At 39.6% G+C, this 17256-nt stretch overlaps 1 protein-coding gene across 7 annotated transcripts in view; it reads left to right on the forward strand.

The window, feature by feature from the left end:
• TTC3 (tetratricopeptide repeat domain 3) overlaps positions 1-17256 on the forward strand; it is an 84680-nt gene that overhangs the window by 27501 nt on the left and 39923 nt on the right. For 4 of the 7 annotated variants that reach the window (XM_077193175.1, XM_054628425.2, XM_077193185.1 and 1 more), the window contains exons 14-16: positions 1651-1777; positions 5389-5446; positions 16249-16309. In XM_077193175.1, the coding sequence (XP_077049290.1) occupies positions 1651-1777; positions 5389-5446; positions 16249-16309 (246 nt within the window). Of the gene's footprint in view, positions 1-1650; positions 1778-5038; positions 5276-5388; positions 5447-16248; positions 16310-17256 lie in introns of those variants that run through there. The other 3 variants (XM_054628424.2, XM_054628429.2, XM_054628430.2) reach the window with 3 other exon arrangements.

Raw genomic sequence — 17256 nt, forward strand, 5'->3', positions numbered from 1 at the left:
GATTTTTCGTTGATTTTTCGTCGATTTTTTGTTGAATTTTGGGTTGATTTTTGGTTGATTTTTGGTAGATTTTTTTGGCGATTTTTTGGTTGATTTTTTGGTTGATTTTTTGGTTGATTTTTTGGTTGATTTTCAGTTGATTTTTCGGTGGATTTTTCGGTGGATTTTCGGTTGATTTTTTGGTTGAATTTTGGTTGACTTTTGGTTGATTTTCGTTGATTTTTTGGTTGATTTTTGGTTGATTTTTGGTTGAATTTTTGGTTGATTTTTGGTTGATTTTTGGTTGATTTTCGGTTGATTTTTCGTTGATTTTTGGTTGATTTTCGGTTGATTTTTCGTTGATTTTTGGTAGATTTTTCGTTGATTTTTGGTAGATTTTTGGTAGGTTTTGGGTAGATTTTGGGTTGATTTTGGGTTGATTTTTCATTGATTTTTCGGTTGATTTTTCGTTGATTTTTTAAAAATTAGTGATTTTTTTTCATTCATTCTAAATTGATTTTTCATTGATTTTTCATTTATTCTGTTCATTTTTTGTTCCTTTTTCACTGGTTTTTTTATTCATTTTGCATTGACCTTTTAAAAAATTGGCAATATTTTTTGGTTCATTTTAAATTGGTTTTTCATTGATTTTTTTGGTTGATTTTTCCTTGAATTTCATTGATTTTTTGTTGATTCTTTAAAAATTTGACAATGTTTTTTGCTTCATGTGAAATTGATTTTTCATTGATTTTTTGGTTGATTTTTCATTGATTTTTATTGACAGGTTTTTTTTGTTTGTTTTAAATTGATTTTTAATTGATTTTTTCGTTGATTTTTCCGTTGATTTTTAGTTTATTTTTTCATTGATTTTTCCTTGATTTAATTCATTGATTTTTAACTGATTTTTAATTGATTCTTTAAAAAAATTGGCTTTTTTTTGGTTCATTTAAAATTGGTTTCTTGTTGATTTAATTCATCGATTTAATTCATTGATTTCTAACTGATTTTTAATAGATTTTTAATAGATTTTAAAATAGATTTTTTTTAAAATTATGGTTAAGTGCTACATCATGCAGATACTGCATACATTTTGTTGTCCATCAGGAAATAAAACCAGAATTAATAAATTGGTCAGAAGTGCTGAGGATTTCTATGAACTCTATAAACTTCAGCATCCAAAGCAGTGTGGGGCCAGGGCATTTTCAACAATTAATTCCCATTATTAATTATTTAACTTCTAAATAGATAAATTTAATCATTCAGTTCCAATTTTTGTAGAAAATCGAGGTGGTTTTTAACATCATTTTTTTATTTTATTATTTTATGAAATGTTTTTATTTGTGGATTTTTTTTGCTGTTGCTGCATCTTTGCACAAGTTTGGAGCTGTAAAAAAAGCCTGATTAAATCCTTTAGGTTTTTATATTTATAATAGATATAAATTATTATTTTATATTCTATATAAATGAATATATATTATATATTTATGGGATTACACTCAATAGATATAAATTATTATTTTATATTCTATATAAATGAATATATATTATATATTTATGGGATTACACTCCTCCAAGAGGGGTGAGATTAATTTTTATTAATCTGATTTTTTCATGGTATATTTGTCTAAAACATGGAGAAAAACCCAGGAATTCTCTGTTTTTCCACATCAGGGACTGCACTTCCTCAAAATCTGCTCCAGGAACTTCCCAGGAGCAGAAAGGGGCAGAAAAGGAGAGGAAGAGGAGCCAGGATGAGCCCAAAGAGCCCCAGGGGGCTGAAAACCAGGAGACAGACAAGGTACAGCTGGAAATTCAGGAATTCCTCCTGGAATTGCAGGAATTGCACCTGGAAATGCAGGAATTCCTCCTGGAATTGCAGGAATTCCACCTGGAACTGCAGGAATTCCTACAGGAATTCCACCTGGAACTGCAGGAATTCCAATTGCAGGAATTCCCTCTGGAGCTTCAGGAATTCCACTTGGAAATGCAGGAATTCCACCTGGAACTGCAGGAATTGCACCTGGGATTGCAGGAATTGCACCTGGAAGTGCAGGAAAAAAATAATTCTACCTGGAATTATTATTAAAAAAAAATAGTTCCACCTGGAATTGCAGGAATTCGGCCTGGAGCTGCAGGAATTCCAACTGCAGGAATTCCAGTTGCAGGAATTCCACCTGGAACTGCAGGAATTCCTACAGGAATTCCACCTGGAACTGCAGGAATTCCTACAGGAATTCCACCTGGAACTGCAGGAATTCCTACAGGAATTCCACGTGGAACTGCAGGAATTCGATCCAGGATTGCAGGAATTCCTACAGGAATTCCACCTGAAATTGCAGGAATTCCAATTGCAGGAGTTCCACCTGGCACTGCAGGAATTCCTGCAGGAATTGCACCTGGGATTGCAGGAATTCCTACAGGAATTCCAGCTGGAACTGCAGGAATTCCATCTGGAATTTCAGGAATTGCACCTGGAACTGCAGGAATTCCATCTAGAATATCAGGAATTCCAGTTGGAACTGCAGGAATTCCAGCTGGAACTGCAGGAATTCCAATTGCAGGAATTGCACCTGGAGTTTCAGGAATTCCAGCTGGAACTGCAGGAATTTGATCCAGGATTGCAGGAATTGCACCTGGGATTGCAGGAATTCCTGGGAGTGCAGGAAAAAAAATAATTCCACCTGGAATTATTGTTAAAAAAAAATAGTTCCACCTGGAATTGCAGGAATTCAGCCTGGAGCTGCAGGAATTCCAACTGCAGGAATTCCACCTGGAACTGCAGGAATTCTACCTGGAATTTCAGGAATTCCAGCTGGAACTGGAGAAATTCCACCTGGAGCTTCAGAAATTCCACCTGGAACTGCAGGAATTCCTACAGGAATTGCACCTGGAACTGCAGGAATTCCAATTGCAGGAATTGCACCTGGAGCTTCAGGAATTCCACTTGGAATTGCAGGAATTTCACCTGGAAGTGCAGGAAAAAAAATAATTCCACCTGGAATTATTATTAAAAAAAATAGTTCCACCTGGAATTGCAGGAATTCGGCCTGGAGCTGCAGGAATTCCAACTGCAGGAATTCCAGCTGGAACTGGAGAAATTCCACCTGGAAATGCAGGAATTCCACCTGGAACTGCAGGAATTCCTACAGGAATTCCACGTGGAACTGCAGGAATTCGATCCAGGATTGCAGGAATTCCTACAGGAATTCCACCTGGAATTGCAGGAATTCCAATTGCAGGGATTCCACCTGGCACTGCAGGAATTCCTGCAGGAATTGCACCTGGGATTGCAGGAATTGCACCTGGGATTGCAGGAATTCCTACAGGAATTCCAGCTGGAACTGCAGGAATTCCATCTGGAATTTCAGGAATTCCAGCTGGAACTGCAGGAATTCCCTCTGGAAATTCTGGAATTCCACCTGGAGCTTCAGGAATTGCACCTGGAAATGCAGGAATTCGATCCAGGATTGCAGGAATTGCACCTGGAACTGCAGGAATTCCAATTGCAGGAATTCCACCTGGCACTGCAGGAATTCCTGCAGGAATTTCACCTGGGATTGCAGGAATTCCACCTGGAACTGCAGGAATTCCATCTAGAATATCAGGAATTGCACCTGGAACGGCAGGAATTGCATCTGGGATTGCAGGAATTCCAATTGCAGGAATTGCACCTGGAAATGCAGGAATTCGATCCAGGATTGCAGGAATTGCATCTGGAACTGCAGGAATTCCATCTAGAATATCAGGAATTCCAGCTGGAATGGCAGGAATTCCAGCTGCAATGCTGTGCCTGCAGCTGTGCAATTCTTTCAGCAATTGTGCATTTTCCTGGGATATTTCCTTCCAAAGCAACCACAGAAATTGGGATTTTTCAGTTGGTTGTTTGGAGGAAGAGTTGTCATGTTTGTTTTTTTTTTACTTTTATATTTTTAGATTTTATTTTGAAGTTTTTCAATTTAAAATCAGTAATAAGTCATTATTAATTTAAAGAGATATTTGTGGCATTTTTGTTGTCTTGGCTGTCGTTATGGTAAGATAATCAATTGCAATTTATATGCTATAAGATATATTTATAATATATATAATGTATTATAAATACAATATATATATTTAAATATAATATACTATAAATATATTATATTTACATTTATAAATATATTGTATTATAAAATACATATAATATTATAGATACGTTATATGAATATATATTATATTCATATACTATTTTATACGAATATAATATAATATAATAACATTATACTATATTCATATAATACTAAAATATAATATACTATAAATATATTATATTTACATTTATAAATATATTGTATTATAAAATACATATAATATTATAGATCCATTATATGAATATATATTATATTCATATAATATTTTATACGAATATAATATAATAATATTATGCTATATTCATATAATATTAAAATATAATAGTCAATTATATTTTAATGTTTATTTTATAATATAGTTATTATAATATATTAAATATTAATGAATTTATGAATATATTTTATTTATATTTATAAAAATATTATAGTCTATTCATTTATATTATAATATATATTATCATGTATGATATATATATATAAATATATATTTATATATTCATTAAGCTATTATAATAAATTATATTACTTATATAATTTATTATAATAGTATAATTATAGTATAGTAGTGTTATAATAGTATTATTATAATTATAATATTACTTATATAATTTATTATAATAATTATAATTTCTAATCTATAATTATTATAGATTAGAAATATATTGCATTTAAATTTATTATCTATTAAATATGAATATATAAATATGAATATATAAGTATGTCATCTATATAGACATATACTATAAATGTATAAGAATCTATATTTATGTAACATTTACATATTATAATGTAGCCCATGAGTTGCACACTGAAGAAGCTGCAGAATGCAGCAGATGCTGGTGGACAATCGGGATTTTGAGGCAGAGCTGTTTGTCTGTCCGGGCAGGGGGAGGGCCCTGGGCCGTGACGTGGCCCTGGGAAAACGAAACCAGAGCAGGAGGGCAGGAAATGGAGATTTGGGCAGAGAAAAACAGGCTGGGGAAAGCCCCAGATGGGCTCAGGGCTTTGCTTTTATTGTCTGCTGCAAATCTCTGGGAGTTTGGCTTCCTCAGGGCGATGTTTCTGTGCCAGATTTGTAGATAACAGAGATTGAGGCAAACTTGGGAGGAAAACCATCAGAAAAGGCCTTTGCTAATGAGATGATCTTTCTGTGCCCCTTGATGAGGAAGGTAATGCAGCACATTGTCATTGCTGTACTTGCTGAGGGCTTTGGGGCTTTTGGCTTTGCTGAAATGCAGTCAGGGAGATGGATTTGGGTTTTGTAATCTGATATTTTTGCCAGCAGGTGACTGAGCCCCAGAGAGCAGAAGGCAAAGGTTCCACGCTGGAGCAGCCTCCAAGTGAGTGGGTTTTTTTTTTGCTTTTTTTGCTTTTTATCAAGTCTGAGCCACTTCTTCCTCTTCTGTGCCATAATTAATGACCAGAAGTTAATTTCCTGGCATTTCCACAACAATAAGCAAATCAACTTTGACTTCTTCCTTTGACACTTCTCTGTTTCTGTCTCGATGCTTTTGCGATTTGGATCTCCTTGACTGAATTCAGAACTGAAACTGGAATTAAAGAGTAAAGTCTGAGCCACAGGCTGGAAATGCTTTCCCTCCTCCTAAGCCAGGGTTTAAATTAAACAGGAATTCTGTATTTCAATATTTACAATTCATTTGTGGTTAACAAATGCTCCATCAAAAACTAATTCTGCAGGTAAAGAGGGAAGAGGCCACAAAATACTCAGCAGAGTGGATTTTTAGCTGCAGACTTGCAGAGTTGTGTGGTTTCTTGTTCATGTTTGGGGTTTTTTTTAATGAATAAATCATTTTTTAGAGAGAACTCCCACTCCCCAAAGCTCCCCCAGTGCCAGAGCTCCTTTTCTGCACTGCAAGTGAAGCTCAGGCAGTTGTGAGCTTCAAAGGGAAATCCTTCCCTCATTTTTCCTGGGGGCTTTTACCACCTGCTCTCACTTGTCTGAAGCTTTTGGTGCCCCATTCCTGGAATATTTCAATAATTTTAAAGCACAAAAATGGGATTTTAGGAAAGCACTGAAAGTGGGTTAGGAAATATTATTTTTGAATGAGCAGGAGGAGGATCCTGATCTTGAGAGCTTTGTCAACAGCTTGCAGGATTAAAGGATTTCTTGGGAGGTGGAAAACGTGGGGAAGGTTGCACAGGAAATCCCAAGATGTTTTTGTTGGACAGATGTCAGGTGGTAATGGAGGCAGAAATGAAAATTTGATTCTTTTCTGAAGACAGGCTGGGAGAGTTGGGATTGTTGAGCCTGGAAAGGTTTTGGGAGAGCCCAGAGTCCCTAAAGGGGCTCTGGGGATGGGGGGACAGCACCCAGGGAACGGCTCCAGAGCAGGATTTGATGGGATTTTGGGCAGGAATTGTCCCCTGGAGGGTGAGGAACTCCTGGGTTCCCAAATGCCTTCTCCAGGAGGAGTCTGGGTGTGACTGGAGCCAGGTTTAGTGACAGACCTGAGCTCTGCTTTGTGCCCAGGGGTTTGTAGGGGTGGGACTGATCCTTCCTGGGAGTTTGTCCCTCAGGATTAAGGATGGCAAACCCAAGGTTTGATCCAGCTAAAGTAAATCCTGGATTTCAGATGATGGAGATAACGATTAGAGAAAGGGATTTTAATCAATTTATTACACAATGGAAGGGGTTGTGAGTTGTGAGGAATTTTTGAATGAATTCAGATGGGACCTCTGAATTGTTTTTGATGATGTGGTTTATTTTTCTTATTTTCTGCACAGGCAGGAAGGGTGAGTTCAGCTCACATCTTCACTGCATGCCTCAGGTCACAAGACCTTTTAAGGAGTTTTTAACCAATAAACCAATAAATATGGGTACAGGTAAAATGTTGGTGATGGAGAGAGATGAGGAGCCTGCTGGTGATCAGGATCTGATTTTATTGTGGGATACAAACACTTATATTCAATTTTAGGGAGACCAGCAATGTGTGCTACAATGATCAGGTTACAATCACACACACAAATTTATGCATATAACAACATCTCTTGCTTGCAGAGTTTAATGAGATTTTCTTTTTCCAGTAAACCTGTCTGATTGAATCTTCTTGCAGTCCAGGTCTAATTTTCAAAGTTCCCTTTGCTTTTGCCAAGGCATCCCATTATCAAATCTCTGATGTTAACCAGCTCCAAAATCCATAATCTGTCTTGTGTCCCCCAGCATTCCAACAGTAAAATAGAAATAAAATAGAAGTAAAATCTGAAATCCTGGATTTCAGATGGTGGAGATAATGATTAGAGAAAAGGGGTTTTAATCAATCTATTATAAATCCTGGATTTCAGATGATGATGGAGATAATGATTAGAGAAAAGGGATTTTAATCAATGTATTATAAATCCTGGATTTCAGATGATGGAGATAATGATTACAGCAAGGGATTTTAATCAATCTATTATAAATCCTGGATTTCAGATGGTGGAGATAATGATTGGAGAAAAGGGATTTTAATCAATCTATTATAAATCCTGGATTTCAGATGGTGGAGATAATGATTAGAGACAGGAATTTTAATCAATCTATTATAGATCCTGGATTTCAGATGGTGGAGATAATGATTAGAGAAAAGGGATTTTAATCAATCTATTATAGATCCTGGATTTCAGATGGTGGAGATAATGATTAGAGAAAAGGCATTTTTATTCAATCTATTATAAATCCTGGATTTCAGATGATGATGGAGATAATGATTAGAGAAAAGGGATTTTAATCAATCTGTTATAAATCCTGGATTTCAGATGATGGTGGAGATAATGATTAGAGCAAGGGGTTTTAATCAATCTATTATAAATCCTGGATTTCAGATGGTGGAGATAATGATTACAGCAAGGGATTTTAATCAATCTATTATAGATCCTGGATTTCAGATGGTGGAGATAATGATTAGAGAAAAGGGATTTTAATCAATCTATTATAGATCCTGGATTTCAGATAGTGGAGATAATGATTACAGCAAGGGATTTTAATCAATCTATTACCAATGGAAGTGGTTATAACTGATACTGCAGTGTATTGTTTGTTCAAGCAATACTTTTCTAATGGTTATTTTTTAGCCTGGAGAGAAGAAGGCTCCAGGGAGACCTTAAATGCCTTTCCAGGGCCTAAAGGGGCTCCAGGAGAGCTGAGAGGGACTGGGGACAAGGGATGGAGGGACAGGAGCCAGGGAATGGCCTTGAGCTGCAGGAGGTGATGCCAAACCCACACTTTCCAACCCAACCTGAAGCAGTAAAATTCAGCCATTCTCATCCTCGGTGCTGAACACACCCAGAGAACTCAACTCCACTTTCCTGGAGTTCCTTTCTGTCCACTTTGCTGTGGGCCTTGGGTCTTCAGAGAGACAGGAGCAGCTGCTGGTTGTAGTAAAGTTGTTTTTGCATGAGTCCTGAAGGCAGAGAGTTCTAAGTGAGTTGTTAGGAGTTCTGCAGTTAGGAGATGCAGCTGGCAGAGTGTATTCCGTTGCTATTTGTTGAAGGTAAGGCACTTGTTTTCTGTTAATTGAGCACTTTTCTTTAGCTTTTCTACAACTAACCCTCTTTTTAGGAAGGTGTCTTTTGTTAATAGGCTGTTGGGCATCACTGTACAACTGATAAATCATCTTATTGTGAGATGCTCTGCCCAGAGGGAGGAACAAAGGATTTTTATTTAAATATAATCAGGGATTTAGAACACCACAGTCAGCCTTTTCTTACTCAATTCTAAATAGAAGAGCAGCTTTTTTCTCTACTGGATTCCCAGCACTACTAGATCTTCAGAAGAAAACTTCACTTTTCTACAAGATCAGTGCTTTAACAGAGCTCCATCTGTCACTCTAAGAAAACTGCAGCTACTGTTTAATCTTTGACTGAAAGGGTATCAGGTTTGAACTCTTAGTGCTGTTTTGTATTACTGCATTTTAAATTTTATTTTTATTTTCTTCCCCAGTAGAGAACTGTTATTCCTGCTCCCACATCTCTACCTGAGAGCCCCTTAATTTCAAAATTGTAATAATTTGGAAAGAGGAGGTTTACATTCTCCATTTTAGGGGAAGCTCCTGCCTTCCTTAGCAGACACCTGGCTTTTCAAACCAAGTGTAAAGTCTGTGCTAAAGCTTTCTGGCATGGAGTCCCAGGCAGAGGCAGAAGTAAAAGCTCCCACAGAGTCCCAGGCCAAAGCAGCAGCAGCAGCAGCAACCCCACACCTTTACTCTTTCTTCTTCTTGATGATGATGATGAATGTTATAAATGAGAAGCTTGACTAGGCCAATATTCAAGCAGCAATCAATTTATTAATTGATTTGGTAAAGTATGAGCCATGCAGTGCTGGGTACAGTGGGGGAAGTTTTCCCTCCAACTGCACACTGATAGTTGAGGCTTACAGGTATTTATAGGGGTACTCATCAGCTTTCTCAGCAGTTTCTATTCCAAATTTTTAGGTCACAATTCTATACACTATTGTGATTTACTTTTTCTCAGGATGTATCCCAAAAGGAGTCTCCCATCTGGGGGAGTCCAGCTCTCCAGATGTGGGTCCACCTTTTAATTGCAAGGCCTATAAATCTCATAACAGTGATGTCCAGCTTCCCTTGCTCTTAGTGCTAAATCCTTGAGTTGATGTTCACCTTCCTTTCTCAAGCTGCTTTTCACTGTTTTGTTAAGGCCTGAGATAAGCATGTTTCCTTTTTATATATTCTAAAGCTATAGTTTCAAAGATCCTTTCTACAAGCAATATTCTAAAATTATACTTCAAAAGGTTATTATTGCAAAACTCTTTAAATCTTTGCTGCAAGCAGAAAGTTCCTGTCAAAAAGCAACATCCTTAAAGCTTTAATTCAAATGCTCCTAAATCAACTTAAGACTTATAAAGGTTAATTGCAAACAAAGGGTAGGTTCAAAGGCCTTCTTCCATGCTTTACTTTCCTCAGTTATTATTAGAATTCATCTTTATAACTGTCCCATGGTCGGTTTCCAGACATATCACGCATGGCCTGTGTGTACCTGACACCAAACTCAGCTTTGTATTTCACATGAAAAAGAGAGCAGGGAGGAAGAGCAGGCAGGAACAGCATTTTCTGCTTCTGATGCCTTGTGCAGGCTGCCCCAGAGCAGAGGCTGGGCAGGGCTAAAGAATAAAGCAGGGATTGATTCAAAGCATCTCCTCCATGGATGCACCTTGGGCAGCACCAGAGCCCAGCCAGGGCTGCACCCAAGATGACCCAAAATGGCCCCAAAATGCACGGCCGGGCACGGGCTCTGTCCCTGGGATCAGTTCTGCTCCATTTGCATCTTGCAGTTCATTGTCCCATCCCAGCTTTAGCCCCTGCAGTCCCACCCTGCTTGTTTTTCTCTCTCCAGCCCACGGGGTTTGTGCTCTGGGGCTGAGATTTGGATCATTTGTCCTTGGTGCCCAGCTGGAGCAGGAATTGTTTTGTCTCCCTGCTCTGTGCACAGAGCTCAGCATCCCAGAATGTGAACCCAGACCCACACACTAAAGCAGCACAGAATGTGAAAAATAGAAAAGCTCAAACCCGAGGCATCACTTTCTTCTTGTTGTTGTCCTCTTGTTCTTCTTTTTGTGGGGGCTGTCCCCACCCCAGTTGTGGTGGTTTGACAGGAAATATGTTTTCTGGGATGCTGTGCTTGGGCCAATGGATGCTCAGATTTCAGTATTGGTACCTAATGTGGCCATTGGGACATTGGATCTGCCTCTGAGAACACGAGGTTAAAGCAGGGCTCTCCCCTGGGAGGCTCTCTTGGGTTCCGGTCAGGGAAAGGTTCAGAGCTGCCCTGCCCGGCTGCTGCAGGCTGGGCGGGGCAGGGGAAGCCATGCAGGGCAGGGGAAGCCATGGGGCCGGGTGAGGTAGGCCCAGGGGAAGAAGCCATGGGGCCCAGTGAGGTAGGCCCAGGGGAAGAAGCCATGGGGCCGGGTGAGGTAAGCCCAGGGGAAGAAGCCATGGGGCCGGGTGAGGTAGGCCCAGGGGAAGCCATGGGGCCGGGTGAGGTAGGCCCAGGGGAAGAAGCCATGGGGCCGGGTGAGGTAGGCCCAGGGGAAGAAGCCATGGGGCCCAGTGAGGTAGGCCCAGGGGAAGAAGCCATGGGGCCGGGTGAGGTAGGCCCAGGGGAAGAAGCCATGGGGCCCGGTGAGGTAGGCCCAGGGGAAGAAGCCATGGGGCCGGGTGAGGTAGGCCCAGGGGAAGCCATGGGGCCGGGTGAGGTAGGCCCAGGGGAAGCCATGGGGCCGGGTGAGGTAGGCCCAGGGGAAGCCATGAGGATGGGTGAGGTAGGCCCAGGGGAAGCCATGGGGCTGGGTGAGGTAGGCCCAGGGGAAGCCATGGGGCCGGGTGAGGTAGGCCCAGGGGAAGAAGCCATGGGGCCGGGTGAGGTAGGCCCAGGGGAAGAAGCCATGGGGCCTGGTGAGGTAGGCCCAGGGGAAGAAGCCATGGGGCCGGGTGAGGTAGGCCCAGGGGCAGCCATGGGGCTGGGTGAGGTAGGCCCAGGGGAAGAAGCCATGGGGCTGGGTGAGGTAGGCCCAGGGGAAGAAGCCATGGGGCCGGGTGAGGTAGGCCCAGGGGAAGAAGCCATGGGGGTGGGTGAGGTAGGCCCAGGTGAGGTAGGCCGGGCCCTGGATAGAAGGGAGGGGAAGGCCCCTGCAGGATGGAAGGGTGGAGGAGCACTGAGAGGCATCAGGCAGCCACCCCACCCAAGGAGAGACAGAGAGAGAGCCTGTGCCTGTGCTTGTGCCACCTTGGAATTTAATAGTGGCCGGCCAAGAAGGAGAAGCGGGGGGCGGAAAGAAGGTGCCTGGCTGGGAGTTCTGGACAGACAGAGCCTCAGATTTTTAACCCTTTCCTTGGATGATGGAAACTTTACAAATGCTAATCCTCCTGGAGCTGAATGAGAAGAGAGATAGAGATGAGTTAAGAGGAAATGGGCCACGAGAGAAATATAGAAGAGCTCAGGTGGAAGAGATGAGGGAGTGGCTTTTGCTGGACTCTTTTTGTGTAGCCATGGACAGAGCCATGTTTCCTTGTGATACAGGAACTGCATTCTTGGGGGAGGCAATGCCTCAGGACCAAGAGGGTTCGGTGTGGGTACCCCTCGGCCCCAGGGGGTGACAAATATGGGGGGACAGGTGTACCAAAGTTGAGACTTTGCCTTTTTGGAGTGGGACGAAGCATCCTTAAAAGTCAACCCTAGAAGCAGCTCTGGTCTGTGTTCAGTGGTGAGAGGGCTGGACAGGAAAGGAAGAAGAAGAGGTCACCATTGGCACAAGAAGGACTCCTTCTCCTCTTGATGAACTGAGGATTGAGTATTCTGAAGGGTGGTGCCAGACCAAGAGTTGATGATTTGGGAGATATATTGTATTGGGAATTTGGTGGGGAGGAGGAGGAGATGTATTTGTGAAGTTTTCATTTTCCTTGTGTGTTTCTTTTTTTTTTTTCCTTTCCCTTGTAGTTTAGTTAATAATTTTTTCTTTCCTAAGTGGGAGCCTGCTTTGCTTATTCCTGGCCACATCTCACAGCAGGAACCAGGGAGAGGGAATCCTCATGGGGGCACTGGCATTGTGCATTGTCAAACCATGACACCAGTACAGGGATTTTTATACATAAAACAACCAATCAGCTAAAACCACAAATCTAAACCATTCACAATCTGAACTCGATTCTAATGTACAAAAGTGATGGGGAAATAGTTTTAGTTCTTATCTAAATTAGTTTTATCTATTTACACATATAGCTTTATCTACACATATAGATTTATCTATTTACATTAATAATTCTGTCTAGAGAAGCAAGCAAGGTTCTGCTCTGGTTTTGTTATGTCTGGGATTAAATTTAAACTGAGCTTTAAACTAGTCTTTAGGGCCTTTACTAGTTAATCTCTTAAGGCACTTAAGAACTTTACTACTAAGTGAAGTAGCAAGTTTAAGAAACTTTACTACTAGTTTCTTAGGGCACTTGAGATATATTTCTACTTACTTAAAACTATATCTTACACTTCTATTGACTTAAAATTTGAACTTAGCTTTCTACTTTTAAGTGGCTTGATAGATCCTAATTTCTCTAAAGGCTTTAATTCAGCCCCTGCATCCATTTCTCTGTCAGAGGAGCCCAGGGATGTTTGTATTCCAGCACATTTCCAGGCATCCACCTCTTTCATGGCCCTGGAGAAGCGTTTGAAGGTTTCTCTGAATCATTTGAAGGTTTCTCTGAGTCATTTGAAGCTTTCTCTGGGCTCTGCTCACTGAGAGCCCCCAATGTTTGGAGTTTCCTTTCCCTGAGCTCCTCTTTGGGCGTGTGCTGGTGTTTCTGGGTCGGTAATTTTGCCCCAGCCCCTCTGTATTCCTCATTATCTGTTCCCAGCTGTGCTCAGCATCCTCTGTGCCTCTCTGACATTCTTTTATCTCCTTTGCAAGTTGGGCTCTGAGCTCTTATCACCCAACTTCAGGGGGGACTGAAAATTTCCCCTTCTCCCTGCTGCGTGCCAGAGCACAGGCGCCAAATTAGAGAGGATGAAATTGGGCATTCAAATAGAAACTCCTCCCTGGCAGGGTGGGGAGGCACAGAGAGGCTGCAGAAGGGGCAGGGTGGCTGATTCTTGGAGGAGCTGAGGAGGGAAGAGGGGAAATTCTGGGAGAGATCTGACAATCCTTGGCCAAGCACCACGGAACGCGTTGGCCGCAGTCACTTCACCGGCCCCGTGCTCATCCCATGTTTCTGCTTTATTTGCTCTGCTTTATTTTCACTTTCTGTTCTCCCTTCCTCCTCCCCCTGGTTCTGTAGAGCAAAATATTTGATTTGGAGGGAGGAGGAGGCTCCCAGTGACTGGCTGGCCCCAGTTTGCTGCTGTGGGTGGGGGAGGAAGAGCCTTTTTTTTTTTTTTTCCTCCTTTGCCTTTGTTCACTGAACTTGCAGGAGTTTTAATGGAAAAGAACTTAATGCCACATTATATTATTGTAAAATCGTTGGCCTTTTTGATTTATTTTTCTTGCTACTTCCTATTTTTGGTCTTCATGTACTGTTTCTTTGAGCTCCTGTATATTTTTATTAAATATCTTTGGTCGCTCCTAATGGAAAGTGCTAAGAGAAGTCATTTCCCTTCTCCTAATATTTTTAAGTGTTTGTTGGGTAAGTAAATGATGTTTTCTGTGGAATTAATACATTGACTTAAGATTTTAATTAAATCAGTAAAGTAAATCAGCTGGTTTTGCTTGTTACCTTGTTTTAGAAGCTTTTTTATTTCATCTGGAAGCAGCATTTAAAGTTGGGTGTTGTAGGGGAGGAGTTGTTTCTATGGGAATTGTTGCTGCAGTAATTTTTGAATGGCTTTTGAAATTGGAGCAAAATAATGCAGATTGATTTCTTCCTTCCATGCTGAGATGGTTTCTCTTCTCTTCACTAAGATTTTGTTGTGAGTTAGATTGGTTCCTTTAGGGAAAGCAACACAGAAAGTGAAGAGAAAGTGAAATATCTCAGTCTCAGGATGGTTAAAGGATGATGTGCTGGAGGTGATGAGCCTGGAAACACCCAGGCTTTCAGGAGAATTCTGGTTTTCCATCATTCCAAGGTCTCCATTTAGAGGAATTTGTGGGGATTTTTAGTGCAGCTCTGGGGTTCCCATGAGTTCCAGCCGCCATCCACTCAAGGAGTGCTCCATGAAATAATTCTGAACGTGTTCAGTCCCGGTGGTGACTCCTGATTTTTGTGCTGACTCGTTTAAGTTTCAGGTCATTAAGCAGCTCCTAATGAGAAATTGCTCCTGGCCCAAGGCTTTAATTGCCCCCGGGTGGGATTTAGCACAGGAATGTTCATGGCCACCTCCCCTGCCTGCAGGGAGAGCACTCAGGGCTCATCTGGGGTTTTACACACTCGGTGCCTTTCAGTATTTTCTGTTTAAAATACTCTGAGGAGCATTTTTGAGCACAGATCCTTGCTAAAATTTCACCTGTAACGTGAATAACTTCTCCTGTATTCAAATCTGATTTTCTGGCAGCTCAGCAGGACAATAACCCAGTGCCCAGGAGTTTCAATCCAGGTGCTGCATTGTTTCCCTGTGGGTGTATCCAATAAAACAAAAAAAGATGATTTTTGCAGTTAATGGCAGGAATTCCTGGGTTTGTCATCACAACAAAGCATTAAAGCACATGTTCAGTGCTTTTCATTTCCTCCTTCCGTGGTGCCCAGGAATTGTGGAGCTCTGGGGGTTTGAAGTGCTCCAGTGGGTTCCACGTGAGGTCTTTGATGTGAAATTTGGGAGTTAAATAAATGTGAATTGGTCTCACCTGGTTAATCCTTCCTTGGCCTTGGCATCCAGTGTTTCCACTCTGAATTATTTGTCTGCCTCTTTTTATTTCCATTTGACATTGGCAAGGCTTGGACTTCGCTTTACCTCAGGGCCTTTGAAGCAAAAAAATTCATCCTCATGATTGTTTCCAGAGAAACTTGGACTTCCATAGGGATCTGTTATTCCCTTTGAAAATTCGGATTGGTCACTAATAGTATAAGGAAAAAAAAAAAACCAAACAATTTGAATATAAAATATTGCCTAATGTCATTTTATAATGCATTACCTAACATACAATGTATGCATTCTAATGTACAATACATAATTATATAAGAATTAGAAATATATATATTTCTAATATCTACAATATATAAATATAAAGAAATATATATATTTCTAATATCTACAATATATAAATATAAACTGGTTTTATATCTTTTATGCATATATACTATATCCTACATAAAATATATCATATATAAACTGTTTATATCTATATTATAAATATTATATATATATCAATTACTCTTTTATAGGACAGACTGATTTCTTCAGGCTGGAGTCCCCTTTAATAATCACAATTTTGGGATTATTTAATCACAACTTTGGGATTAAAATCCTGCAATCCTGCAGGAGTTTAAGGTTCTTCTATTTGTTTAAAATCTTTCCCTTTTAGGATTTTTTTATTCCTATCTACCATAGAACAAAACTAAATTCAAATTCACTTTTTGGTTGTGTTACTTTTGACCTTGTCAGTTTTTAGGATCTACAAGTTACAGAGCCAAATGTGAGTTCCAAGTGCATTTTTTTGTTTGCTTGTTTCAGGTAATGTTCATTTTGTTTAAAATCCTTTTCCTCTTTACAGACCAAAGTCAGCAAAACAAACGAAAGCCAAAAACCAAAACTTGTGACTATGAAAAAATGAGGTAAGAAATACTATTTATTTTTAAATTTATTCCTATTTTGAGCTATTTTAGGTAAAATTAATACAACTGGGATTCGCTGCTTGCTCCCTGCTAATGGCTTTGGGTAATTTTTTACATCCTGAGAGTGGATAAATTCCCCAAAATTACAATTTTTCCACAGTTACTGCTTGAAATGTGAAAATCCTCCATGCCCAGCTGAGTTTTAGTGCATGAAGGCATAATTGGAATATTTGCTGTTGGAGCAGAGAGGGGGGACAGGAGTTTTGTTGCAGTTGTTACATCCAAAGTCACAGCAATAATTGTAACTCCTACCTCCTTTCCAAGGTCTCCCTTGCACCAAGTAATTGTTCAAACTCCCCTGGCACTCCCTGAGCTCAGGAGAAAAAATGAAATCTGGTTTTGTGGGTTTTATTTGATGAAAGAACTTTGCTTGGAGGCCTTCAGTTGTTTGTTGGCTCCAGTTTCCAGTCAAAAATCTGATTTTAAGGCCAAGGATGCTCCTGTAGAACAGGAGTGTGAATGGTTGTACTTGGGGCTAAAATACAATTAATTCAGGTAAAACTATAGATTTTATCATATTAAATATTTCTATTTTAAATATTTATTAAATATATAATTCTATATTAAAAATTGTATTTACTTTTTAGTATATTTTAATGTATTTAATTCTATATTAAATGTATTATATAATATATTTATTTATTATATGTGATAATATGTTAATTATTGGTTGTACTTGGGACTAAAATTCAATGAATTCAGGTAAAACTATAGATTTTATCATATTAAATATTTATATTTTAAATATATATTAAATGTATAATTCTATATTTAAATTATATTTATTTTTAGTATATTTTAATATACTAAAATATACTAGTTTTAATTACTATATTTAATATACTAAATAATATACTACTATATTTATAATATGTTAATTATTGGCT

Source organism: Agelaius phoeniceus, chromosome 2, assembly GCF_051311805.1.
Source record: "Agelaius phoeniceus isolate bAgePho1 chromosome 2, bAgePho1.hap1, whole genome shotgun sequence".
NCBI classification, from domain to species: Eukaryota; Metazoa; Chordata; class Aves; order Passeriformes; family Icteridae; genus Agelaius; species Agelaius phoeniceus.